The sequence below is a fragment of the Epinephelus moara genome, chromosome 2, assembly GCF_006386435.1.
Source record: "Epinephelus moara isolate mb chromosome 2, YSFRI_EMoa_1.0, whole genome shotgun sequence".
Lineage (NCBI taxonomy): Eukaryota > Metazoa > Chordata > Actinopteri > Perciformes > Serranidae > Epinephelus > Epinephelus moara.
In genome coordinates, this window is record NC_065507.1 from 10221220 (window position 1) to 10247752 (window position 26533).

Sequence of the window (26533 nt, forward strand, 5' to 3'; positions counted from 1 at the left end):
TTATGAATGATATTTCATATTTGATTACACTGATTTCTGTATAATGCTGTCATAGCCTGTATTAGAAAGTGACAAGTGCTATATAAGCACTTGTTTTAGTGTTTAAGGTGTGAACAACAGTTTATATACATTAGATTGTACTGTTGTGTAGGTCTTTTTTTCAACATTTTATTGATAAACAGCATGAACATAATACAATAGTTAGATAATGCCAGGGGATCAGACATCCAAACGTCTTCTTACATCAGCTCATTAAATGTTATACAGGGTTTTTGGAAAATTTTGATTTCTGATTATGACATTTTGCAAGTAATACAATCAGATTTATGATGTTGTATTGATTTGCTTTGGTAGAAGGGTAAGTAAAAACGCCAAACAATACATTCTCATTAGAAAGGGGAAATTCAAAATCAATATACTGGAAAATAAAAGAACAGACATCTTGCCAAAAACACAGGAGTGGGGACAAGGCCAAAATGGATGGCGTAAATCTTCTAGAGTCAGTTGACAAATGAGCAGTGCACAACAATGTCATTTATATCTTTGAGGAAATATCTTGGTGTGATAAAAAATGAGTCACCTTAAAGGTCACTTCCTTCACCTTATTTGTAACAAGATATTTAGAAGGTAGGCACCAGATTTTCTTCCAGTCCAGGTCTGAGGTGAGAAACTTTTACTTTTTGAAACAAAGCACACACAGCCCAGTTACTATTTGTCTTTCTAGATGAGAAACAAGTCTGACCAAAATAATGAACAAGATCCAGAGGTAGAAAAGTCAATTTAAATACAGCAGAGTTGTTGTAGGAGCCAGGAGGGGTTGCATAAAAAACTAAAGCATATTCCCTTGGTGGTATATGAACACCCAACTTGTCCAAAAGTTGAGAATATGACATTAAAGCACCCTGGGACTGGTAATGTAGGTCGTTGTCTGGCTTCATGCTCATTTTGACGTCACACAGTCAGAAAGAGTACCGATTTTGCTGCATTCAGGTGCTCTTTATAAATATAGGTACTTTGCTATTAAATTTTAAATAAGTGTTGTTTTGTAGTACAAAATGAGTGGTATTAGTAGGTTATATATTGTGAAGTGGTGGAAGGCTAAAACGATAGTGTGTGCATGAATATTTGGATGTAAATTACACAGAATAATACATTATGTATATTCCATGTCACGTTTACCATGGGAATGCCAGGGCGTCTACGTTATTATTGTGGGACTTTAATTTTGACATCTAAAGATTTTTTAGTTTTACTAATGGACGAGTCTGCTTTAGTATGTGTTTCGCCGTGCACTGATACAAGTTTCCTTCCCGGGACAACAAAGCCAATCACAGTTATACGTACAGCACCTGAAGGCATCATAAGACCGGGTGCACATCACCGCAGGCGGTGACTTCGGCAGCTCCGCAAAACTTAAACACAGACTGTCACAGTCAAGAGTAGCAACCAGCAACGCCGAGAGCATTTCTGTTGTATGACGGTACTTTGGGGAAATTACCTGACATCATTTTTAACTAAAGAGACAGGTAACAACATATGTATGCTGCTTTAATTACTCTATCTTCAGAATGAAAAGTAAAACAGAGGCAGCTTCGGGCTCCTGACAACCTCGGAGAAAGCTAACTTAGCTTAAAGCTGAAAACAAACTTAAGTTAGCTTAGCGCTAGTTGTTAGAAGTTAGTTGGGGATTCTTTGTCGGTTACTCTTGTGATTCAGTAGCTGTTTACCGCACCGACGCTGACATATCAGGTTAATTTAGCATTAACACCATCGAGAGCTGAAAGCTCTGAACTCAAGTCGATATCCAAAGTATTTAACGTGGCTTTCAGCCGACTTTAGCTGAATCAAAAGGATTTCTGTTGAACGGAAATAAACACTGGACATTAACTCAACGTCACCTATATCAAGGTAAGTAAACTGTACGTTTATGTTAACGTTAGCTTCCGGTGTAACCGTGTATCTATTGTGTGGACTGTAAGTTAACTGGCAATTAAGTTATCTCCTCAGAAATCAATGTTGGTGTGAAACGTGCACTGGGTTAAATAATAACTTTCATTTGCATATGCTTGTTGTTGTATTGGCGATAACTTACACTGGCTTTAGAAAACATAAATGAGGAAACACTCATTAACACAAACTTGCTAACGTCACCTTGTCTGCTTCAGATTCCAGGAACAATAGGTTGTATTTATGGAGTGGTTAAGAGCATATGTTATCAGGGAAGGTGTGTTGCCGGGTGGAAACACATCACTTATTTCCTCTTTGCAGAATGATAAAGACAAGTAGGACAAGTAAAACCACTGTTTTTATTCTCCGGGGCACTTTTACCCACATTATAATTTCTTATATGACATGTAAGGTTGCAAAGATGAAAGCCTATCAAATGACAGTCAGACACCATGTGCATGTGACATCCTTTTGTATCCAGAGTTGTTGTATTGTGTTTCTCATTGTCAGCTTAAGTAGTCATCATAGTTAGCATGTGGTTGATCCTGTTTCTGCCACAGGACCTGAATGGCCTCCGTTGTTGCAGTGAAAACTGAGAAGCGACCTGCAGCTGATTCTCAGGATGCAGACTCCAATGCGAAAAAGCCCAGGTAAGCAAAGGTGCTGCGTAATCTGCCCCTGACTCATGCGTCAGTTTTGTCTACAGGGCTGGTTTAAATTTTCTTGAGATCCTATTTTTTTTTCCAGTCCTAAGGTAGGTTTTAGTTTCACACTGCATGTTATTCTGCTTGAAAACGGTGTGTTTAATGCTGTGTGGAAGGATTTGGGAAGCACCACGTTTGGAACCATCATCACTCAATCTCTGCCTGCCCCAAAGGAAACTGCTGCCCAGCCTGAAGACCAAGCGAGCCCCCGAGCTTGTCCTGGTGATTGGCACGGGGGTGAGCTCTGCAGTGGCCCCTCAGGTCCCTGCGCTCCGCTCCTGGAAGGGCCTCATCCAGGCATTGCTTGATGCAGCCAATGACTTTGATCTGCTGGAGGAGGAGGAGAGTCGGCGTTTCCAGAAGCACATGCAGGAAGATAAGAATTTGGTGCATGTGGCCCATGACCTCATTCAGAAACTTTCCCCGGTAAGTCTGCCTGAGCCTTTTTCCTTTCCTTGCCTTTCTGCACCACCCTGTCGCACAAGGACAAACACATGGCAGACAGACTGCCAGCTCACTGTCCTTTCCTCAGCCAGGGACATTTTGTTTCAACTTCTATGGATTGAGATAAGATACCTTAGCCCTATCTCATTAAAAGACCCATAGCTAATGACACAAGGCTTGTTTGTTGGACTTGTTCTTAGAAATTGTGATCAATGCAAACACTGGATGTGGAATCAATCGCACATGTGAAGAGCAGGCTTGTTTTTGGTTTCTCACGCACTGGTGTGTAGAAAACCACATCTGCTTTCTTCAAGGCTTCCTGAAAAAAAACACACACACTAATGAAGACACGCGAGCTGAACCACAGTTGTGTTTATTTTTTAAACCCTTTCTTGCTGTCCTTAATCAAGGCATACAGCATATTTACAGCTCATATACAGCATACAAACTTGCATTGAACTAGTTTTCCATGTGAAAAACACATCTTTGTCCCTTTCTATAAACATGATTTTTAAAACATTATCTTTAAACTAGGGCTGCCTGATTGTGGCAAAAATCACAATCACTATTATTTTGGTCAATATTGAGATCACAACAGGATTACTCATTCACCAAAGGCTCTTCTTCTGTCATCTTGGCTTGAGGTGAACTAAACATGCCACAGCCTGGGCTTTTAGGGCGGAGCAAAAGCATACCACTGTAAAGGAAAGGAGTGCGCTGGATTTATAACAAAAGACAAAAGGAGAGCATCGTTCATCAAAACAGAATGCAGCGCAGTAATCGATTTATCTTGATTATCTTGTTTTCGTAATAATTGGAAGCCAAACTCAAATCGAGCGTAACATTCGATCAATTGCCAAACTCTACTTTAAACTGAAAAATCTTACAGGTTAATGTTTCGCTGGGTACGAAATGCACAAAGCTACGATGGTAGTTTGGGTAGTCAGGCCACTGAAATTTCCATTTCATCACCAAACAGACATACACAATAGTTTGCATTGGAAATAACTTCCCCAAACTGTTTAGTGAAGCAGTGCAAAGCCTTTAAATGTTCTTGTTATTCAGTCAGGTGTTCACTTTGTTTCTCTCACATTCTTCCAAATTCAGATGATAATTGTTTGTTTTTCCGAAGAGAAATAAAATTTATATAAAAACAAGCCTGACATCATATACAAGACCTCCGGTTTAATACAAGAAACTGAGCCACCCACCTTGTGGTGTGGACATCCTGTAAGACTGCATGATTGATCATATTAAATTGTAATTTCAAATATGACTGCGCATTCACATTCTTAGAATTTACACATATTTGTTTTAAAAATTATTTCCATCAAACCACACCAAACTGTCTTAATTTTTCCCTGAAGTTGCATTAACATCAAACAAGAATCATTACACCATGTGACAGCAGAGAGGACAGAAACAAAAATAATCCTAACTTGTGTAAGAGAGACTAACTTTGGGGAAATTAAATAAAAATTTAGGAAATCTTGCTCGGCAAGGAATAGAAAATGCATTTTCTTAACACCAGGTCTGATCAAATTAATGTGCTATTACACTTAAAATGGGTCACATTCTGTAGTGTGGAACTTTTTCGATTTTAAGACAGTTATGACAGCAAAAAACACAATGTTTTGTCACAGTTGTGGCACCAAGGGGAAACATTACAGTTTAATACACCAAAGTAGCCCACTGAAACTACCAGAAAATCTGTGCTATAAATATGACCATAAGAATACAACAAGATCCTCACACAAGGCATCACCATCCCTGACAGAGCTTTCACAGGCTCAGGAAGGTTACAGTCATGGCATTTTTTATAGTCTCCTAATAAATCAAATCATAAACTGTGAGTTCTTTTTTACAGGACCTTGCAGCTCCAAATCAATTGGATTGTTACAGATGAATTGCGAAAACTGAAATGTATGTAAAACATTTTTGTATTTCCATATAACTCCAGTCTCTACCTATTGGACCGGTCTGGTCTGGAGCAGGGCTGGCAGATGGGAGCCTTAATACAGTTTGCCTCCTGTGTTAGTCATGTCTCATCGCACCTTTGACATTGATAAAACACGCTTTGTTTCAGCCCTCAGCCTGTTGTCACAAAGGGAACAAACAGCGCTTTTATGGCTTTATCTATCGTGTTTATTCCAATCCACAGTCGTGCAGACACCAGCCCACTGCTGTTGGCTATGGGCACAGAAGGCTCTAGCATGCTGATGAAAAAAACAAGCGCGAATAATGTGAACCAGCAGCCCCCGAGCCCAAATTTTTTCATTCAGACCGAGTTAAAGAACCACCCAAACAGAAAGCATACAGTAAGTTATCATAGAGGACATGTCAGTGTAGTGATTTCATTCACAAAACCCATCTACAGTTTTCACATGTTAGCACTGGACCTGAGTTGAAGGCCTCTGACCCAAGAAAACAGATTTCTTCAAGCGTTTGAAACAGTCTTTCCCAGGGGCGTATGATACTAGACAATATGTCCTACTGTCAATAAACCGTTAGAAACCGAAGCATATGAGGGAGTGAGAGACCTGCCTTAAGTCCAGTTAATTCCAGTTACAGCTGCGAGAGTTTAACCCACTTTTCATGGCATTGTGTATCAGATGGATTATGGTGGTGTGCAGGCGCACAGTTTCAGGTAATTAGGGTAATCTTAAATTAAAACTGAAAGAGAATGTTTTTGTTGTAAATCCTCACACACCTTTGACCTTGACAAAAACAAGGCTAATAACAACTTTGCTGACAAGTTTATCTGCTAATGTCATGAAAGAAACGTAAACAATATTTTCCACGGGGTCAGTGGAAGAAACATTTGATTATCTGTTGATTTGTGATGGTGGTTATCTGAGATTTCAGATGATAGAGCAAAGCCCTTGCTGCAAAAGGAAGCTGTTGTGGTCTATTTTTCCATGTCAGCTATCATTTTGAAATTAACCATAGCTGTCAGTGGAGAAAGATCAAATGTTCTGGTTAATTTGGGAATTTTCCAGTGGCAAGAGACCCATGAAAAGTCAGTCTCTGTCACTGCTGCTGCACACATATTTCTATATTTTACTAACTGCATGTCCACAGTCAGGTCCACAGCTTAATCTGTTAGTTTAGGACGAATATTTAGAAACCAGAGTTGTTTACTTGCACTTTATTTGGTCATTACATAAGTCCTGAGACAGTCCAAGGACACAGTGATCAGGATGGGTGCTGTAGACACTAGATGCGGATAATGAGCTTCTTCCTGTGGAAAGGACTCCCGCTGTTTAGCCCATTAGAGCTGTAATCTGTGGAAGTCAGCGGAGCATTTCCCTGTTCTGGGATCACCTTGGTCACTGCATCTCTGCGCTACTCTTTGCTATTCTTAGCTGCCCAACTCTTGATGCCTCTCACTCTCTTTTATTTATTTTTTTTTTTTTTACAACAGACTCCTTCAGGTAAGGCTGTGATTTAGACTGTGTAGTCACAGCCCTGTAATCTCTTAGCAGACTACTCGGGTAGTGTGTGAGATGCTGCTTGAAGGGCAGTGGACAGGATCAGAGAGGGTGATGGAGAGTTTGATTCAGAACAAAGTTGCTCATGAGAAGATATTTTGAAAACTGGCAGACACTTGACACACTACTTAGGTTTCACTTGAGGGTAAGTTGGGACACATGGGATGGCAGTTTGGATTCTTGTGGAGGGCAGCGCCAAGGAGAAGTCTTCTTAAAAGCACGTTTAAACGAAATCAGAAAGGCCTGGTGGCGTACATGACTATTTATGAGTTAGTTAGTGCTTAAGTTTGGGTCTAAGCTCCCAATTTAGTATAGTAACTATGCTGGGGCCTTTGCACCTCGTGTGTAGGAGTAGGAGCGCTGACTAGGCAAAATAACTGTGCATACTCCAATATTAGGTTGTAAACAAAACCAAAAACAGATATATACCTACTATTCTGTCTCTTCTGAGAAATTACCCTGCAGTGTTACTTTATTTTGTCCTCTTCTGTTGTGTTAGTGGTCGCAATTATTCTGTGGTTCCACCTTGTTCCTAAGCTCAGACAAAGAAACATTAACATACAACTGTTGCTCAACTGCACACATTTATTTTAAGACACACATGGTCAGGTCACATGGTCTGATAAGTAAAACTGTGTACTTAAGAGTTCAATCCCATTAAAAGGCTGCTTGTTGTGGGTTTGTGAAAGCGTCCTTGATATCAGAGTTGTGGCGAGTTAACAATGGACGACTGGTATTTAAATAATCTTGACAAGAAATACTTCCCTTAAACTAATGCAGCGATTCTGCTCGTGTTCAAACAAGTGTAACATGCCATTTCCAGTGAATGTGGGGATGTCAAACACTGACAGAGGCAGGGGTTAAATTCCCACAGGGGCCACTCACGCTAGAAAGACAGTATACTCAGAGTACGGTAAAGTTTTATTAAATGAGGAACGTACAGATTTATACCTCACAATAGGGCTGTGTTCTCTTTTGTTTCCTGCCAGAGGTTATTTTATGAGTCAGTTTTCAGTGGGTACACACAGCAGTTATAGGGTGGAAACACTGTAAATTTTTACTTAGGCACTCTCCCAAGTATAAATACATGGTCGAGTGCTGCTTTTGTTTTACTACAGTTTGGTCATTCTTGTGTTAAAACAAATCAAAGCATATTTAGGGACAGTCAGCACATGTTTTCTGTCATGAGAACGCATGGAGTGAGGTAGCAAATCTGTCTCACATTGCAGCAACAATGAATAGAACTTAGACATGATACTTCTCAGCCTCGGGATCTGTGCTACAATGTTCATTGTTAATTTAATTTTCATTGTACCAGCCTAACTTCCTCTTCGTGCACTAGATCACAGTGCTGCTTATTGTTTGCTGTACTTCCCTTTCCAGCTGTTATCACTCTGCATTCAGTGTTGTTTAAAGGTGCTCAGCTGACTATTGATCAAGTAAAAGTAGGTTGACACAGTCCATATGGCCTTGTGTTTTTGTGCAGTGTAGGACATCTTGTTGTATGTTGCATGTCAGAAAGTCAGTTATTTTTCTTTAGTAATACCACCAAATCTTGTCCTAGTTCAATGTACTTTGTTATTAAAAGATTCTTGATGTTTTAACTTAAAAACCTACAAAATAGTTGCATGAAAGGTCTGCCACCTGGACAATTTCTTACTTGTACAGTTTGTCTAGCATTCACTGTCTTTTTCTTTACAGAGAACTGGCAATGTGCGATCCACATTCTTTAAGGACTGTCTATACGAGGTGTTTGACGATTTGGAGTGCAAGATGGAGCACGCAGGGAAACATTTACTGCGCTCAGTGCTGCAGCTGATGGAGAGCGGCGCGCTGGTGCTCACTACTAACTTTGACAACCTACTTGAGATCTATGCAGCTCACCAGGGCACCAAGCTGGAGTCCTTGGACCTGACAGATGAGAAGAAGGTATGTTTGGAGTATGTTACGGCACGGATTGACATTTCCTGCCAGTCAGCTTTTTTAGAGGAGTGCAAAGGTCACTAAAGAAATGTGTTATGTTGGGCCAGGCTCAGATTGTAGGAGTTTTACAAGTCTGACAGATTTGAAAATTCAAGTCACATTTTGTAGATTATTTCACCTCCAAACACACTGAAGCATGGCCGCTAGCACTCTTTTTATTTTCTTCTCTATGCAACTCAATCACTGCAGTTTCACAGTTAGATTTACAACATTACCTTTCAGTGTAGTTCCTCATTGGCCACTGTTTTAGAAAAATAGATAAAGCTTTGACCTGAAAGACCCCTTTGTCTATGACAGGTGGAGTAAGGTTAAAGTTCTGGTCATTACTCATCTGCGGTCGAATTTTATAGATTGAACAATATTTGCTTTTGGTTTAAGACTCGGCTGAAGAAGAAGCGTGTGTTTTCCCAGTAAACAAAAGGGGTTTTTTTCTCCTCTAATTTCCCTGCAAAAAACGCAGTTGTTCAATTGTGTAACTTATGTCCCAGTTCATTTAAACTTAGTTTGGCTATTTGTTAAATGGAACACAGATTTGCAAGAAATTGGTCAGAGTTTTCTGAGCGACCCGTCGCCTTGCCTCTCAGTCCTGGTATTTATGCCTCATCTCCATCAGGGCTAATATCCTCTAACTGCTGTTCAGTGATTTTACTCCCAGCCCAGCCAGAACAGGATTGAGTGCAATGGACTGTAAAGTGTGTGCTAATGTGTGTGTGTCTAGGTGTTAGAGTGGGCTCAGGAGAAACGGAGGTTAAGTGTTCTGCATATCCACGGCGTTTACACCAACCCCAGCGGTATCGTGCTGCACCCTGCAGGCTACCAGAATGTACTGAGGAACACTGAAGTTATGGTGAGCATCTGGTTATGGTTCTGATCAAAAGGACTGTAGTCTGCACGATTCTTTACTAAACGGCTTAAAAGTAAACTGTGCAGGAACTGTCGGGTACTGTTTGTTAACACCATCACAAATGAATGTGAGCCTCGGAGTCAACCTCAGATTCACTCTCGTTCGCCATATTTGCATTTATGTGGCGCTGTGTCCACCATTTTCATAACTTCCTCTTGGATTCATAATGCTTACGGTCTGGCACCTGAATTCTTTGTTTATGTAAAGTCCTGAACTCACCTGCCCACTGTGCCCAGGAGCGTCCTAACCACTGCAAAATAATCCTGTAAAGGATACCTTTAAGTGTAAATGTACCCCCTACACTCCCCCTACCTACGCTTTTATGCAAGTGTAATGACATATCTTCCCACTGGTTTCAACAGCGTGAGATCCAGAAGCTCTACGAGACCAAATCTTTCGTGTTTCTCGGCTGCGGGCGCACAGTAGACGACACGACCTTCCAGGCTCTGTTCCTGGAGGCAGTCAAACACAAGTCCGACCTGGAACACTTCATGCTCGTGCGGCGAGAGGACGTGGGGGAGTTCAAGAAGCTGCGCGACAACATGCTAGACAAGGGCATCAAGGTCATCTCCTATGGAGATGAGTACGCTGACCTGCCTGAGTACTTTGAGAGGCTGGCCAACGAGATCTGCAACCGCGACGTGTCTACCAACGGCTGGGGTAAGGAGGATTAAAGTCAATCAGAATTAATTTGTCTGCCAGTTTGTAGGAGGAGGGGTGTTCCTGAGCTGCTTGCGATTACATTTGTAGGAAGGTGTTAAAGGGGCACCCCATCAGTTTGACATATGAACTTGGCTTGGGGAGTACTGTGCTGATGAAGGCATCAGTGTTATCTCAGCTGGAGCTTGAGAATTTTCAACATAAAGCCTGCATTTCAAACTAGAGGTGTGAGTATCTTAGAGGCTGAGATGCTTATGTTGGGTTGTATTTTGGAAAATATGTGAGCCAGTGTTTTTGGAGCTCGATGTATACAAGGAATTAAAAGGCAGGATATCTGTTTCTGCTGCTTCCATCTTGACCAGCTGATTTTTGAGTTGAAGCATTAAAATTTGCCCTGCTGATTTGATTGAGGGCGTAAATTGTGGTCAGTCGTCCTGGTTTCACACCAAAAGTTTCCTTTGAGCGATCAGAAAATGTGGGATTTATTACATTTCAGTTCAACATATCTGTTTAACCTTGTTGCTTTTCTTTCTGAGAGGAGTTCAGGATGTGAGTTGCCCTCATTTTGTAAAATTTTTGTCTTTATCTCCAGGATCTCCTTCTCAGAATGGGGAAGAACAGCAGAACGGCTTTAACACACAGAAAAGCCTCCTTCAAGGTTAGGACTGAATACTTCTCTTTGACTTCAGGCAGGGGCCACTTGACAGAGACATTTTCCAGAATAATACAATGAAGCACTGTCTAAGCTTCTTGTTTTTGTACTGCATGCTGGTAGATAGAAAATTCAAGTCTCTTCTTGATTTTCAGTATCAAAAAGACCTGCTGGTATTCCTTTACACAAAGATAAGATACAACTGACTTTGCAGTATTACTTGCATGGCAGTCAGCGGCAACATTTCAGTTGATGCTCTTTGTTTCTCAGCTGTTCACTCAAGTCCCTTCCTTCTCTTTCTGCCCCAGACCATCATTCTTGACAGGCACACAGTCGGGATCAGTATCAGTCATTTTCCTCCACAGCTCCGTCGAGAGATCAGTCTACTCTGAGTAGTACTCGAGTCTGATTTCAATCAGTGGATTTAGGAATCCAGGAAAACTATGGGCCATGGGAGACCTTAAAGCCGTTGTCAGTATTTCACAGGTTTCTGTGATTTTCCTTCATTAATTCTTTTTTTAAAAGGGAAATGAGAAGTTTAAAGTAACCGTCAACGCTGATACCCAACCTCACAGTTCCACTGCACTGTATTTAAATGATGCTCAACATTTGGGAAGCTGCATTAAAAGGAAGTTTTAAATATACAGGTGATGGAATGGTTTGTTCTCATTTCAACTTTACAAAAATTACAGACATGAGTCCACTGACAGAAGTTGATTGTGCTACATTGATTCATTGTTTAGATTTGGATTACAACGATGCAATCAAACAGACTGCATCACCTTGACCTACCTGCCCTGTAAGAAAAGTCTTAGGTGCAGGCTGTAACGCACACCACATCCTCTTAACTCAAAGCAATCTTGTGTTGATATGTAAGGACTGTATCTGTCATGCTCGACCCTGAAACCAGTAAAACTTGATTTGCACACTACTGGACGGGGGAATGGGTGGAAATATTTCTCTCAGTGATGGATGGTTACTTGGTTTGCAAATACATTGTTATGATTCTGTCCTCTAATGTTCAGAAGATTATGTTTTCATAGCAGAGAGGCTCCCAGCCAGTAGCAATCACTTTGCCACTCCTTTGCTGAAAATGTTCTTTGTAAACCTTTTTTGTATTTTTAATACCTGCATGTGTTTTCTGACATAGTATTTATAAGTACTATTTTCAAAATAAAGCTTTTGGTATCCCATTTGTCCTGTCGTGTTTACATGTCTTATGACGATCATACCGGAGCGATCTGTAATGGAACTAGAGAGCATGTGCCCCTGCAACATATGACAGAGCGAGTTCCACTTTACAGGCTGTCATAGCATATAGCAGCTTTATTTAGAAATGTTTACATTCTCATAAATTAGCTCAAATCATCTTTATAACTTTTGATTCTCTCATATTGCACTACCACAAATTAAAGGGGGCTAGATATATTTAAGACATATTTCCTCTTCCAAATGAGGAGTGTATCAGAGGGGGGGGGGGAACAAATAAAAAGGCCCATAGAGCTTAACCGACCTGAAAATATAAGGAAAGCCTGTAGGAACTAAAACATTAATTTACAAAATATCTTTCCACTTTTCTTTGAAGATAAACTGAGGAATCAAAGTCTCCATTTTATAACAAATGTGTTAACTGTGTGTCGGGTTGGCAAAGAGCTCTGGGATATTCACAGCAATCACTCCAGAAATGGTGTACCATTTTTGACAGGGGAGTTTACCAACTTCGTAAGTGCTAATAATTATGCCCAGTTTTTGACTGTATGTTGTAAACAGATTCAGACTCCTGACCTGAACTGCCATGGCACTCTTGACTGGTAACCACCTGTGTAGTGAAAGGGTTAACTAAGAAGACAGGAGACAGATAGGCACTATGGTCACTAAGCTTTCCTCAGGCACAGGCAGCTGCTGAAATGTCACATCCAGCAAGCCTTCACGACCTGACCTCATTTACATGAAGAGGGGAAAACTGACTGACAAAATGCCAGGTAGGGAGGTTTTTTTTTTTTAAGTCTTTACTGTGTAAACCAGTAAGCTGATGACATTTACAGCCTAGGTCCATTTAGTCAGCTAAAATGTCATTGGGATGGGACTTTTTGTTTCAAAACTCTGGCTGGTCTGAGGTACGTTTCAATGTAGGCCCAAAAGTTTAGACATGATTCAAAGGGAGGCCCCTCTGGCTTTGCTGCAAAATGTTCTGTCTTTCAAAGTGCGCACTTGTCCTTTACTGGAAGGATAAAGTCCTGTGCATGACAGCAGTTCTTTGTTTGATGCAAAGTAGAGCGGGCAACGACAGGAGGATGTGAAACGCAGGTTAGTGGGGCTGGGACATCTCACGGCAGCGTGGCAAAAACGCATTGTTGGCTTTGTTGCGACGATGAATAAACAGCAGAACATGCAGCCGCTTAGGCCTTCATCAGGGCGCTGACCACGGCGCGGGCGTTGAGGCTGCGCAGGTCGTTGTAGGTCTGCCCTGTGCCCACAAACACAATGGGCTGGCCTGTAATGTAGGTCATCGAGATGGCAGCACCAACCTGTGAAGGAGGAAGGATGACGCATGAGTGCTACCAACTTCCCATCTGTGAATTATTCATAAATCATAAAACAGCCACAGACAACGATTAACTATATTAGAGGCCACATGATGTGATTAATCAGATAGGAATGTAGAGGAAAAAGAATTAAATACCTTGTCGTCGATGGTGTCAAACTTAGTGAGAACGATTCCATCAATGAGGCGAGGCTTGTCAGACATGGAGTGGTCTGCCAGAGCCTGATTGAACTTTACCTGAGCACACATAGAAAGAAAGCTGAGTCATGTATTGGAAAATTGACTACAGGGTTATTACGTATGGCACCATCTTCCCATCTCACATCTGTCCACAAGCATGACAAAAGATCACTGAAGAAACACTGACCCCTGCTGGAGAGTTTAAGAACAACAAATTCAGTTTGTCCTACAGCATTTTCCTACTCAGTCAGTACTGCGTCAGTTCTCGCAGCTGACCACGCAAGTATAACGTAAATTAAAGGATTTGAAGTGCTCCTGTAAAACATGCATTTTCATTCTAGTTACAAAGATAACGACTTTCTCTTCAGTCATCACCTACATTTCCTCTGAGTACACGATGTGTCTGAGCAAAAAAAAAAGTGTGAATTTGTCAGTGGTCTCACCAGCTGGTCAACTGCCTCATTGCCAACCAGAGCCTCTCCAACAAACAGTACCAGGTCGGGCATGTTGACCGCAATAAGTTTGGCCAGGGCTGTCATTAGGGGGGCGTTGTCCTGCATACGCCCAGCAGTGTCCACCAGCACCACGTCAAAGGCCTGGTTGCGGGCTGGAGGGGATGAAACACAGAAGGGGCACATGTGAATTCACCATATGGGCGATTTTAATCATTAATGGAAAAGGCAGGTGGAATAAACAAAGAACCATAGCTTAACAGTTAATAATTACACAAAAAGAAAGAATGTATTTTACCATAGGCAATGGCCTCCATGGCGATTCCAGCAGCGTCCTTTCCGTAGCCCTTCTCATAGAGCTGGACTACCGGACGCCCCCCGTGCTGCTCTGGAGGATGCAGAGAGTTCAGGCGGCGCTGATGAGTGCGGAGCTGCTCCACTGCTCCAGCACGGAACGTGTCACAGGCTGCGATCAGCACAGTGAAACCGTTCTCTATCAGCCAAAAAGAGATCTAAAGCAAGAGAGAGAGACATTTCGTTCACATGAATATGCAAAGGACACAATCTGTACATGTTGCCTGGGAGAAGTGTAACAACTGAACACGAGCATTTAAAAAGTAACATTCTGAAGCAATGTATGCTACAACTAGAGCTACTTCAATGTTAGGGTCTGGGTATCATCACACTGGCTGACTGCCACGGGGCACTTGAATAAACAGGGCCCTGTTTCCTGTTAATGACTGACCTTAGAAGTAAGAGTGTTTTCTCAGAATGTTTCTGTGGACGCTCTCAAATTAGTGTTTTCCAAACACTTCCAAAAGCAGCTTTTAAGAGTGAGTGTATGTGCATGCTGCTAAGAACTTCTTAATATTGGCTGTTCATGGTGCTGTAGATGACGCTGAATACACTTGAAAGTAACCATCGTGAAATTGGCATTTAAGCCAGAAGAGTTAATTAATTCATTTATAATATGGGTATAGACTTAAAGAAAAACAAAATCAATAAAAACATGTGACAAGTCAGAATGTCTGCTGTGAAAAAGTAAAAGCATTTGACTGTACATGATGTGATTATCAATACTTTAGTATCATAACGTTATTACCCTGGCATAATGCTGATATTATTTCAATTATTCATATTGTCAGTGACCCATCCATAACACCAACTCAAATATGTCAGCTACAGAAAATCTGTAATCGAGTTTGATCAATTATGGAACGCTGCACTTCTTAACCAAGGTGCACAGCAGACTGAGGTGGTACATTTCAGTAGGATGTGGTGAGTGTTGGCTCCCTCTTTACCAAAATGTAGGTCATGTGCTAAACTGAAGAGCCCATCTAAATAAAGCTGTATCGGTGCACTAGTTTAGCTATATGGGCTTAAAGAGTCAAATACAGAAGTTTAAAATATGAAGTTCCTGAAGAATGAGAATGTAATTTGAAGGACACTTTACTCCAAAAAGCCCCTAGTGCCCTCTGTAGAGCATTTTACCCCCAGGGTGAATTCCAGGCTCTACTAATAGAGCTATAAATGACAACAAACTGTCCCAAACCCACACAGTAAAGCCCACACGGCTAGAACTGGCAGCCTGTGTGGGTAAATGTAACCCAGGCTGGTCACTTTCAGGAAAATAATGGGTATTTCAAACCCATTTAAAACTGACATCTCACCTTGGCCAGGTTGGTGGACTTTCCAACCCCATTGACACCACAAAATGTGATGACAAAAGGCCTCCGCTGGCTCTGCGCCTCCATGACATCTCTCAGAATATCCACCCTGCGCTTGGGCTGCAGGATCTGCACCAGTGAGTCTTGCAGGGCCTGCTTTACAGTTGAGGCCACAGCTACACACACACACACACACACACACACACACACACACACACACACACACACACACACACACAAAGTTCTGTTAGGGTCTCCTTGCATCATGCATTCATACTGCTATTCACTGACACAGACTATCTGTAGTGGTCTGAGCAACATTTTAAATCGCATCTTGTGTAGATGAAACTGAGGGGGCGATCTATTTTAATTAATTTACTGTGGCAATCCTACCGACAGTGTTGGGGAAAATGCATTACTGTAATCACATTCATTTTCCCAGGATGTAGACTGGTGATCTCTGAGGAGGATGTAAGTGTTGGGAAGATGCACATTACACTTCTACACAAACTCATTTCTGCACCAAATAAAAACAAATTTAAGAAAGTGGGTGAGGATTGTGAGCATGAGAAAGTTAACTTACTGGTGAATGTGCCCATGACTTTGCCTTCCAGTTTTTTGGCTACAGAGTCACAGAGCTGGGAGGCGATGTCGGCTGCTACATTCTTTGCTGTGGGATCACAAAAGGATGGAGAATGAATAGCAGACAGTGCACGTTTAAAAGCAGAAAATCAATATGGTGAGAAAGAGAAAGAGATACGTGATGTCATACCGATGAGGTGGTCCTTCATCTTGTCCAGTACTGACTCCATGTCATCCCGAGTCAGGCTCTTGGAGCCCACCAGGCCCTTCAGCATCCCAAACATGCCCCCAAAACCGCCAGCTTTTTTAGAGCTGAAATCAACAAACGATATGTTCACAGTGCAAACTTAAATTTGATAGCTAAAGATAAACTGGATAAACTGAGCTAAAACTTAATTAATCCTGAAGTAAATTCTTGTACTAGTCATTGCTCAAAACTTACAACGTAAGGATGGAAACAGCGGAGTAATTAATGTAATGTGTACAAGTAGTGAAGCTAACACAGGTGCCTAATAGAATAACAATTAAAGTGGAATAAATTAGTAAAATAAGTGAGCTAAAAAAGAATAGAAAAGCAATATTGACAACTATAGTTTTACAAGGTGATATAGCAGGGTATTGAAAGGTAATATTGCGCAGAAACATTGGCTAGACTTTGAAGAAATTGGAATAAAAATCCAACAATATCCCCTAAACAGTAATCCTACAATAAAACACTCTCTTACCTTGCCTTGCTTGTTTCACTGACAGCCACTCTCTCCTCCTCCTCCTCCTCCTCCTCCATCTCCTCTTCCTCACTGGACTCACACTCCACAGACAGCAGGTCTCCCTTCATGGAGCTCAGCTGCATCCCCTGAAACACGTCCGGGAAATGGAGAACTTGGAATTTATCTTAACATAATTAATGTGACTAATACAGATGTCTCCTAAACTGGGAGTGGAGGGGGGGGGGGGGGGGGGGGTATATACCAGATCAATTTGTGCTTCCTCATTCTGTTTGTCACCATTTTGGGAACTGCCTCCATCATTGTTGCTGTAGTCCAGGTCCTTGGTGCTGCTACCACCCATGTCCCAAATACGCCTCTGTTTCTCCTTAGGCTTCTGAGGCTTTGGGGACTTACTGTGATTGGGATGACAGGATGTCAGAAATAAGCAATCAGACATGCTTTACACTGTGAGACTGACAAAACCTTTTAGCTATTCTCAAAAAGGGGGATATCGTTTCAAAGCATATTGCTAGTATTTTTGATGAATATTAAAAAACACATAATTATTAGAACTATGTTTCTGACTCTAATGTAACCTGCATTTATTTTTAGCACATCAGAACATGACTTCAATGCTGAGACTTGATAAAAATCACCCTGTGCATGCCCTTTCTATGCCGCTCTTACTGAGTCAACTATGTAAATCAAAATGCACCTGTATGAACGGCATTTATTTCAACTAATTACATATCTTGCTTGACATTCATGAATGTTGTTTCCCTTACGTGGCTTTTTCAACAGGTACCACTGTGCGCTTGCGAAAGAATTCCTCTCTCTTCTTCAGCATGATCTCCTCAGGAGTCAAGCCCTGGTTACCGTTCTCGACCACCTTCTGCCCAGAGGATGAGGCCTTGCCTTGATCCATTTTGACAGGCTCAGCTGCAGGAGCTGGAGGAAAAAGTAAGAATTGAAATTAAAAGTATGTCACACACTAGCTATTTACAATGAGCAATTTCAGAACAACAGCACTCACCCTCCTTTTTGGTATTTTTATTTTTCTTGCCACCCTGCTCCTTGATTTTTTCCCCACCCTTGGTCTCAATCATTGACTTCACAGTTTTTTGGGATTTCTCAGACTCCTTAAAGGACCGCATGTTGGTGGGGCCTTTAACTCTGCTGCTCTCCTCCGCCTCTCTTGTAGTCAACATTGGATGTACGTCACAGGACAGGGGGCAGGACAAAAAAAGATTTTGGTTAATGAAGCATCTTGAATAGAAGGCTGTTGGATGTACTTTGTGACAATATTACAATGACTTTCCTCTTTACAAAAAACCCCCTCCACGGGTGAAACTGTCTGTCTTTACCTGAGAAGCATCTTGAAGTTTTCCTCAAACTCAAAGTTGTTATTTAATAGCTTCAGAGCTCCCCTCTGCTCCAGCTCATTCTTATAACGATCCCTGAAGTGGAGCTGAACGTCATCTATGAACTTGTCCACATATGTCAGCGTCAGGATATTTTGAAAACCCACCTGGGCAGAGAGAGACAAGGAAAAGAGTTAAGTGATTTTCAACATATAAAACTAACAACAACGTGAACAACAGTAACAGATTTGTTAAGCTGTAATCTATTCAGTGTGAGCTGAGACTTACCACAAAAATCAACTCAAACTCATTGTCGAGTTTGTATTTCAGCCTCAGTTTGTCATGAGTGTATGAATTGTTCCCACTTCGCTCCTGAAACATCACAAACATTGTTGACATGTAAACAGTAGCTGAACACACGTTGTTGCTGCCACAGCAAGTAACGTTAGCCTTGCGTGTCTTCTTAACTGTAAAATAAGTCACTGTAACATCAGTTTACAATTCGAGATTCGAGGTGTTTTATAGGCTACTCACACCTCAAACGTCACGACCGTTAACCAACGTTAACTAGCGGCTAACGTTTGCTACCTATTGGCGTTAGCATTAGCTGCTCGAGCCATACTGAGATTTAGAAAAACACAGACAACTGTCACAGGATTTGGACTTGTCGTTATGTCCCACCTGGAGGATTACGGAGCGGATCAGAGCGTTGACAGGGCCGGTGAAGGATTCAGTGACCCCGGCTCCCTGAAAACACCACAACACTATCCCCCCTTTGCTGAAGATGGTGAAGAAATCTAGCATCTTGCCACGACGTTTCTGGATTAAAGACACATACAGGGAGAAAAGAAGGTAAAACAGGAGTCCTGCGGTGAATGAATGAGTCTGTAAATATCTACAGAGGTAGCAGCTACTCTTCAAACAAATAAATCTTACTAGATATTAGTCCAATAGCTGATAAATCCCCCACGAGTGCGATCCCACCACCAGAGCAAAACTGTTTTAGACACGTCAGATGCAGAACCAGGAAGTGACGCAATCTCGTTTTCCGGCAATTTCTATTTCTCAATTTCGCGCATGCGCAATTTCACAACGATATTTTTTTTGTCTCCGCTCTTAAAATATAGGCCCGATGTAAATTAAAATAAATAAATACATAACTAACTTAATAAATAAATACCCCATTTTAAAGTACAAATTGGATTACTTTCTCTTGACATTATTATTTATATTTTCTCTACGTTACACTCTATGGTTACACCTCTTCTCCACTGCGCAATATTTCAGAGGTAAATGGGTCGTTTGGCCATAAATGTCAGGGCCTACATTTATCTGACAACTGTGACTAGTAGCCTAGAAATTAAGATTTAACATGGCCTACAAAAAAGATCAATTTATACAATCTGGTGCATAGATTAAAGTACACAACAGTAGGTTAAAGTATATTAAAAAATGATTTTGTGCACACTTAGTCCTCATAATATAAATCATAGTGCCCATTTTTTCCCGACCCTGAGTACTACACTTAGATTATGTCAGGGATCAGCAAGCTTTATAATCAAATGAGCCAAAATGAAATAAACTGTCTGGAGCCACAGAACATATTTGAGCCTTATAATGTAAGTAAAACTGCCTATTAAGTCTTAATTAGTCTATAAACATTACTAATAGGTCTAAATGAGCATTCATTAATATGTTTTACTACAGGATGGCTACTCTGCAGTGGCCTGTTTATAATAACTTGGTACTTTAACTTTGCAGCATTAGCAGTGAAAGCAAAGAAATCTGTCCACACAATTAAATTCTCTATTTTCCTCCTATTTGGAATCCATAGCTAGTTTAGCTTGGAAAATGAAGCTGTTTAGGTTCAGTAAATTTTATAGGAAAAGATACCAGGCCATAGAATGTGAAAAAAAAAGAAAGCCAAAGAGCCGCATGCAACTCAGGAGCCTCAGGCTGCCTACCCCTGGCTCATGCTGGCTTATGTTAAGGTACTTACAGTACTTCTACTTTTAATGAAGTACTTTTACAGTGTGATATTGCGCCCAGTAGACTACAAGATCTGATAATTCCCTTCACCAGAGGAATACACTGCCATTAGTATACTGCTCGGTTGTTCTCTTCTCTGATTTTTTTATTTGTTTCATGTCTTTGAGATATCTTTGTAGACAGGATCATGGTGCCACCAACTGGTTAAACAGCCCAACAAGCCACTCCATAAAATAACATGCCCTAACTACTAACTACTCCCACTAATGTAAGAATGTTAGAGTGCTTTTAATTTAAGACCTGTCAGTCACTCTACACTGCACTGGGACCAAACTGTCATCAGGACATCTGCTTTTTAACTCAAAGTGATGAATAGGTGATGTGCGTGCAGGAAGGAGCTTTTCTAGATACAAGTATAAAATTTTTCCAGCTTGCCCTCATAGTTTCCCCTTAATTTTATCTGCATGTGATCAATCACTTAGCTTAGAAATATTATTTATAAAGGCAGAAAAACTTTCAGATGTGCAAGTGTGCACATCTGATGAATCTCAATTGTCTTGTACTTTTCAGTGTCTTAAGTTATGTTTGTATGCTGTCATTTGTATCATTTTTACACAATAGATAGGAATAAGTTGGATCAGATAATGACAAGCCATAAATGACGCACATGAAATAAATGCATGTGAAACACACACATTGATTGGCAGAGAGATTTGACATCGGCTTCTGGCATATCCGTGGCTTGGATTACATCAGTTGATGTGGTCCTTCCTCTTATGTCTTCCTAATAATAGTATACTAACACCAGATTAGAAAGTGGTCTTACTCTGACCTATGAAACATTCTTGTTTGTTGAAAATCAGCAAGACTCAGCTATGCCCAGTTTCTCTCTCCTGTTTTTTTTTTTTATTGCCTCTAAGAAACTAGCTGCTCGTTCATGTATAAAATTAGAGGCACTTTGCATTTGAAATTCGACTCTTCTGTCAGCAGTTATCAACTTCCTCTTTTATCCGGTTGCTGTATGTGACACTCGACAAGTTTTCACTTTGTCTTTTTTACAACCTGCCGCCGTCATTGGATTATATTACATTTTTGTAGCACTTATTTGTTCAGCTGCCATCTCTGAGAAACGTGTGTATGTGGCAGAGGAGATCCTTTTAAGAGATGAGATCATTAAACTGATATTGACTGGAAGGATTCTGGTGAGACGTTGAACAGACATCATGATGTTAACAACATGCATGGTAAGTTAAGTCATTTCATTTTGGATATAAACCATATCCTTCTGTTTGAATACCATTGTTGTATTTTATCAGTAACTGTGCTTTGTGTAGCTGTTTATGCCTCTATAAACTTTATGATTTATAAGTGGACAAGGAAGGACTCATAGATATCAAAATGTATAAAGTATCAAGTCAGAAATATGTACAGTTTGATTTGATTTTGATTTAGTCTCTCTAATATTAGGTTGGTTCCAGAAACTATTGAAATCAAGAGCATCTGTACCAGCACAACGTGAACAAGAGACAAAAGTGGCAAAAAAGTCAGTGTCCTCTGTGAGCAGTGTGTCAACTTCATCTCCATCTACATCGACAAGCTCTTCTTTGTCATCATCATCATCACTGGGGACAACCCCTTTTAAAAAAACATCACAGCCACAGTCTGGTCTGAGCTCACTGCTGCGATGGAGCCGAAAGTATGACGTGTTTGTGTGTCACAGCTCTGTGCACAGTGACACTGAAGAGGCAATACGCCTGGTGTCTTTCCTGGAGGCCTCACCACAAAGTCTGAGGTGCTTTCTGTGGCAGAGGGACACCTGTCCAGGGGGGGCAATGTCCACAGAGTTATGCCAGGCTGTGGAGGAGAGCCATTTAAGGGCCCTGCTTATCACTCCTAACTTCCTGCAGGATGACTGGTGCATATACATGATGCACCAGGCTCTGGCAGAGGGGCCTATGTCCAATCGGCTTATCCCCTTGGTTCAGAACCTTTCCCGCTCTCAGTATCCACAGGAACTGAGGTTCTTCTTCTACATTGACCTGAGCAGGAACCCTGACCGAGGTTACACCCTCGTCAACAAGACTGTGCTCAAGTGTGAGTAATGGAAAAAAATTATCTTCTCTGGGACAGATTCATAAGCATAACTCGAGCTTGGCCTTAACCCCAAGTTTAAAATGATCTATCTTTAAGTTTGTTTCCAACCAGCTGTTTTATTCCTCTCCAGAATACATTAAATTAACATTAAGGTTCTTGTAAACTCTAAAAATGAAGACGGCCTGCAGATAATTCCACAGTTCTTGGAGTGATCCTTAATAATCTCTACCTCTTGTCTTCTCCAGACCTGCAAGACCTGGCTATAAAAGAGAAAGAACTTGAATGCAACACAGACAGCTCTGACGGACCAAGTGGAGAAAGCAGCCCTAAAAAAGACAATCTGATGTCAAGTAATGACCCCACTGAGACGTAAATACCGCTGGAAGTGATAGAGAAGAGAGATAAAAGCCTCAGTGACGTTTGTGAACATCATCAACAGTAATTAGGCTGTGATGAGGGTGAGAGGGCTCCGGGTGGAGAAGGCTGCTGTTATTGAACAAACTAAAATTTAGAGACCAGTTTATCACATCATGTTGGGATTTTAAGGAAAGTTATGCTACGACTTTTGCACCTTTTATGTACACAACCAACACTGGGTGTCTCTGTGTGTGTGGTAAGGATGTTCATATAGCGGACAGGAAGCAGTTGATGCCAAGCAGCACTGGGGCTTATTTCCTGTATCAGATCTAGAGAAGTACACCGTGCTCTGACCTAGTTAAATGACAGTTTACAATAATGATGCTGATGAGCGTGTATCATGAGAACCTGTGGTCACAGTCTCAGCTTGTTACACATAATTCAGTTCAATTGCAGCCCATAATTTATCTTCACAGCAAAGGGCTCTAAAGTGTCACAAACGCATGTGATCACCTCTATACTGTATCAGAGTAAAACCTGTCAGATTGCTGTGAAAGGATAATATTGTGATGCACACAGTGTTTACCACTAGGTGGTGTATTTTGCTCTACTATCCAATCGAGAGTACTAGTGAGGATATTATTCAGTCTATGGAGCGGATGCCAGTCATGAAGGTGTGATCTCTGTGGTATAATCTTCAAGCTTTTACCATGACCTATAATGATGACAGTAGCATTATGTCTCTTCTATGTGTGTGTTTATGTCTGTAAAAGAGAGCGCGAGAGTAAAAGGAAAAGACCGACCCACAATAAACTGACAGTGACATGACCTTTCCACTGAACTGGAACTTAAATTAAAAACTGAGGAAGTGACTCCTATTGATATATGACACATCTTTATGTTTCGCAACAAAAGCCTCACACATGGCTCTGGTGTGCTGGTATTAATATTCTAAGTCACAATATTCCTGACTGAGTGGTTGGTTGGAACAAAGTCTGAACATGTTGAAGAATTGGAAGGAACACCCTTTCGCTTCTCCATCCAAACAAAAACTTTCAGTCCTCTGTTAGGTATGATTAAATGTCCTTGGCAGAACCTTCCTTTGTTAATCAAGAATACTGGCAGCGCTTCCTTTCAGATAGTTGGCATTTGAACCACTCAATGTGGAATATCAGGTATTCATTGAATCAAGTGGTGCGTGAAATTTGTGATCCTTGATCGTAATTTTTTTGACACAGGCAAAGGTTGTTTTTTCTCTTCTTACAGGAGACACCATCTGCCTCCAAGAAGTGCTACATGTTCTCTCCCTCTTTTTTTTTTATTAATGCTGTATCATCCTCCCATTTACCCATCCCCCTAAACAACAACAGATACTGAGCACCACAATAAAAGACCCTCGATAATCGTCTCTTTAGTGGCAAGCCAACATTGTAACATGAAAAATTAGACTAATCTCTGAGAGGCACAGATGTTCTACGAAGCTTTTGTTGTTGCCATAACAAATCCTCTTCCAGATGACATACACACAAACACACAACTTTCATACCATTAATATAAAAGACATATGTATCAACATCAAAATACACATTTATCTGTCTTTAATTTTCAATGCTGAAGTTACAAACTGTTATTTATTGAAATGATTATATGTGGGCATGATGGGGCGGAGTTTCTGTACAGTGGTGTCAATTTTGTCATAAAATATATCTGCCAACAATCTTTTTTTCTCGACCAAGCCAAGACAAGACTAAACTGATTTCAGCAACAACTGACTATATCTCCATATAACGTTTACGACAAAGGAGGAAACTAAAAATGGAATAAAAAAGTCTTAATTCTTAACACTTGATTGCTGTACATTTCTCTTAATCTTCCTGGTAACATTTGGATGCCAGCAACACTCTGCCACAGTGAGCTAAAGTCTTGAGCTAGCTACATTATGCACCCTACAGCTATAGGAGTTGGACATGTGTACAGTAAGATGGTGGCATTTCCATTTTCTACTGCTTTATAGTCCCACTCCACTACATCTTAGAGGGAAATACTATACTTTTACTCCACTAAATGTATTCTATAACTGTAGTTACTTATTACTTTGCATAGTCAGATCATTAATAAAAAATATGAATCAACACATAAATAATGATGTATTAATACAAGGTAAACTACCCAGTAGTATATGAGGTAATTAAAATGAGCTCCATTTACCAGCTGCAACTTTAAAGTGATGAACAAAATAAAGCATCAGTAATTATGGCCTTATCTTATATTGGGCCATTCTGTATTATGAGAACTTTTACTTCAGATTATCTAAGTATATTTTGAAGCTGATATTTATTTACTTTTACTGAAGTCCAATTTGAATGCAGGGCTTTTACTTGTAACAGAGTATAACTACACTGGGTACTGCTACTTTTACTCAACTAGAACATCCACCGCTGATCCTCATACAACAGTATCTTCTGAAACATTATGCGCACAGAACACTTTGTATAATATTATATTAATTAGCGCCTTGAATAGGTTAGGTCTGGGAAAAAGATCATGGAAGGACGTTACGTATGCATGTAACTTAAACTAACTCAACAATGACTTTTGGTTTCACACGAGGATGTCACTATTCAATTCATTTGTTAGATTTGTTCAGGTCCTATCCCCTAACCAGTGGACCACCCTGACCCTAATCATTCAAGGTAATTGCCTGATCGCGACCACCTTTGCACATGCATATAACAAATTAGGTTGCTGGTATGGATTGGGAAGCGACAGGGGCACAAACTGTGGTCTCCTGGATCAAAGTCCTGTGTTTGTTTGACCCGTCCACCACCCAAACCACGTCCCTATGCAGACTTAATCGCTCTCTATGCTATGTGACCTGACTTCCTCCTTTGCTTCTGTCATGATGGAGAACAGCCTGCAGCATACAGGTCACATGATCACAGCCTCCTGGTTTATGGTTTAAGGTATAAGAGTGTGTGTAATGAACAGCAGGACTTGGTCAAATAAAACTTCACATTGACATTTGGACCCTCTGAAATGGCATGTAAAGAACAGTGAGTATTGTCAGGAGAGAAAACTACTGATTGAAAATTAGCTGAAAAGACTACAAAAATGAAGAGACACCTGATTTGTTTGGTTCATGACACTCTGCAAAGTGATGATTTGTCATCTCTAGACTTCATTTTTAGTGCGTAATAAACAGCTGACATATAACATGTTAATTAGTGAGCTTCAGAGGTACTGGGCAGATTTTGTTATTGCTAGAAAGAGCCAGGCCAGCTGTTTCTCCCTGTGTCCAGTCCTTACGCCGGGCAAAGCTAACCGGCTGCTGCAGTCTCATATTTATCAACTCTCAATGAACTCTCTGCAAGAAAACAAAGCGTACTTCCTAAAATGTAAACTTATTCATTTAAAGTTGTATTAAGCATCTCCAAAAGGCACTGGTGTAACATTAGCCTCTAACAATGCTTGCATGTGGAGGTTTATCCAAATTTAAAAGTCATCCCAGCCAGACAGCTATCAGTTTTCTTAAAATGAGTTTATTAAATTTGGATTGTTAAACTTTCTATCCACACTAAAGCATAATATAAACACACATTTGAAAGCCAGGTCCTAATGATTTAAAATGGCTCTGTACCATTTAAATGTCTATTTGTAATGTTTGCTTGCTGTTTAGGTAAATGCTCAGCATTTTGTATTTACAATCTCATGTCTAAGTCATCTGGGCACTGGTTGGCTGTCTTCTCTTGTGTTGCGTGCAAAGATGTTGCAAATATTTTCTTTTCAAATTCATGTAAATGTTTGACTTAAATCA

General features: G+C 40.7%; 3 protein-coding genes across 6 annotated transcripts; 2 read left to right on the forward strand and 1 right to left on the reverse strand.

Moving 5' to 3' along the window:
* Positions 1–1380: 1380 nt before the first annotated feature.
* On the forward strand, positions 1381–12265 carry fam118b (family with sequence similarity 118 member B). 4 transcript variants are annotated; one of them, XM_050061225.1, is made up of 8 exons: positions 1381–1908; positions 2508–2597; positions 2768–3077; positions 8288–8515; positions 9288–9416; positions 9836–10133; positions 10726–10791; positions 11094–12265. In XM_050061225.1, exons 2-8 carry the CDS (start codon positions 2515–2517, stop codon positions 11105–11107), a joined length of 1128 nt encoding a protein of 375 aa, XP_049917182.1. In that variant the 5' UTR covers positions 1381–1908; positions 2508–2514; the 3' UTR covers positions 11108–12265. The 4 variants fall into 4 exon arrangements, with proteins under 4 accessions (XP_049917182.1, XP_049917200.1, XP_049917192.1 ...); XM_050061243.1 differs by having other exon boundaries at positions 1382–1908; positions 2825–3077; XM_050061235.1 differs by having other exon boundaries at positions 1385–1526.
* srpra (SRP receptor subunit alpha) lies at positions 12083–19335 on the reverse strand. The gene is made up of 15 exons (XM_050061212.1): positions 19216–19335; positions 18961–19098; positions 18568–18651; positions 18283–18446; positions 17952–18112; positions 17704–17866; positions 17181–17331; positions 16937–17064; positions 16402–16523; positions 16213–16299; positions 15633–15805; positions 14261–14474; positions 13954–14117; positions 13469–13567; positions 12083–13313 (listed from the first exon to the last, which is right to left on the reverse strand). The coding sequence occupies exons 2-15, from the start codon at positions 19081–19083 to the stop codon at positions 13185–13187; spliced, it is 1962 nt and encodes a 653-aa protein (XP_049917169.1). The 5' UTR covers positions 19084–19098; positions 19216–19335; the 3' UTR covers positions 12083–13184.
* Positions 19336–21260: 1925 nt separating this feature from the next.
* LOC126404814 (toll/interleukin-1 receptor domain-containing adapter protein-like) lies at positions 21261–23553 on the forward strand. The gene is made up of 3 exons (XM_050068149.1): positions 21261–21512; positions 21721–22362; positions 22608–23553. The coding sequence occupies exons 1-3, from the start codon at positions 21506–21508 to the stop codon at positions 22733–22735; spliced, it is 777 nt and encodes a 258-aa protein (XP_049924106.1). The 5' UTR covers positions 21261–21505; the 3' UTR covers positions 22736–23553.
* The last annotated feature ends 2980 nt before the right edge of the window (positions 23554–26533 follow it).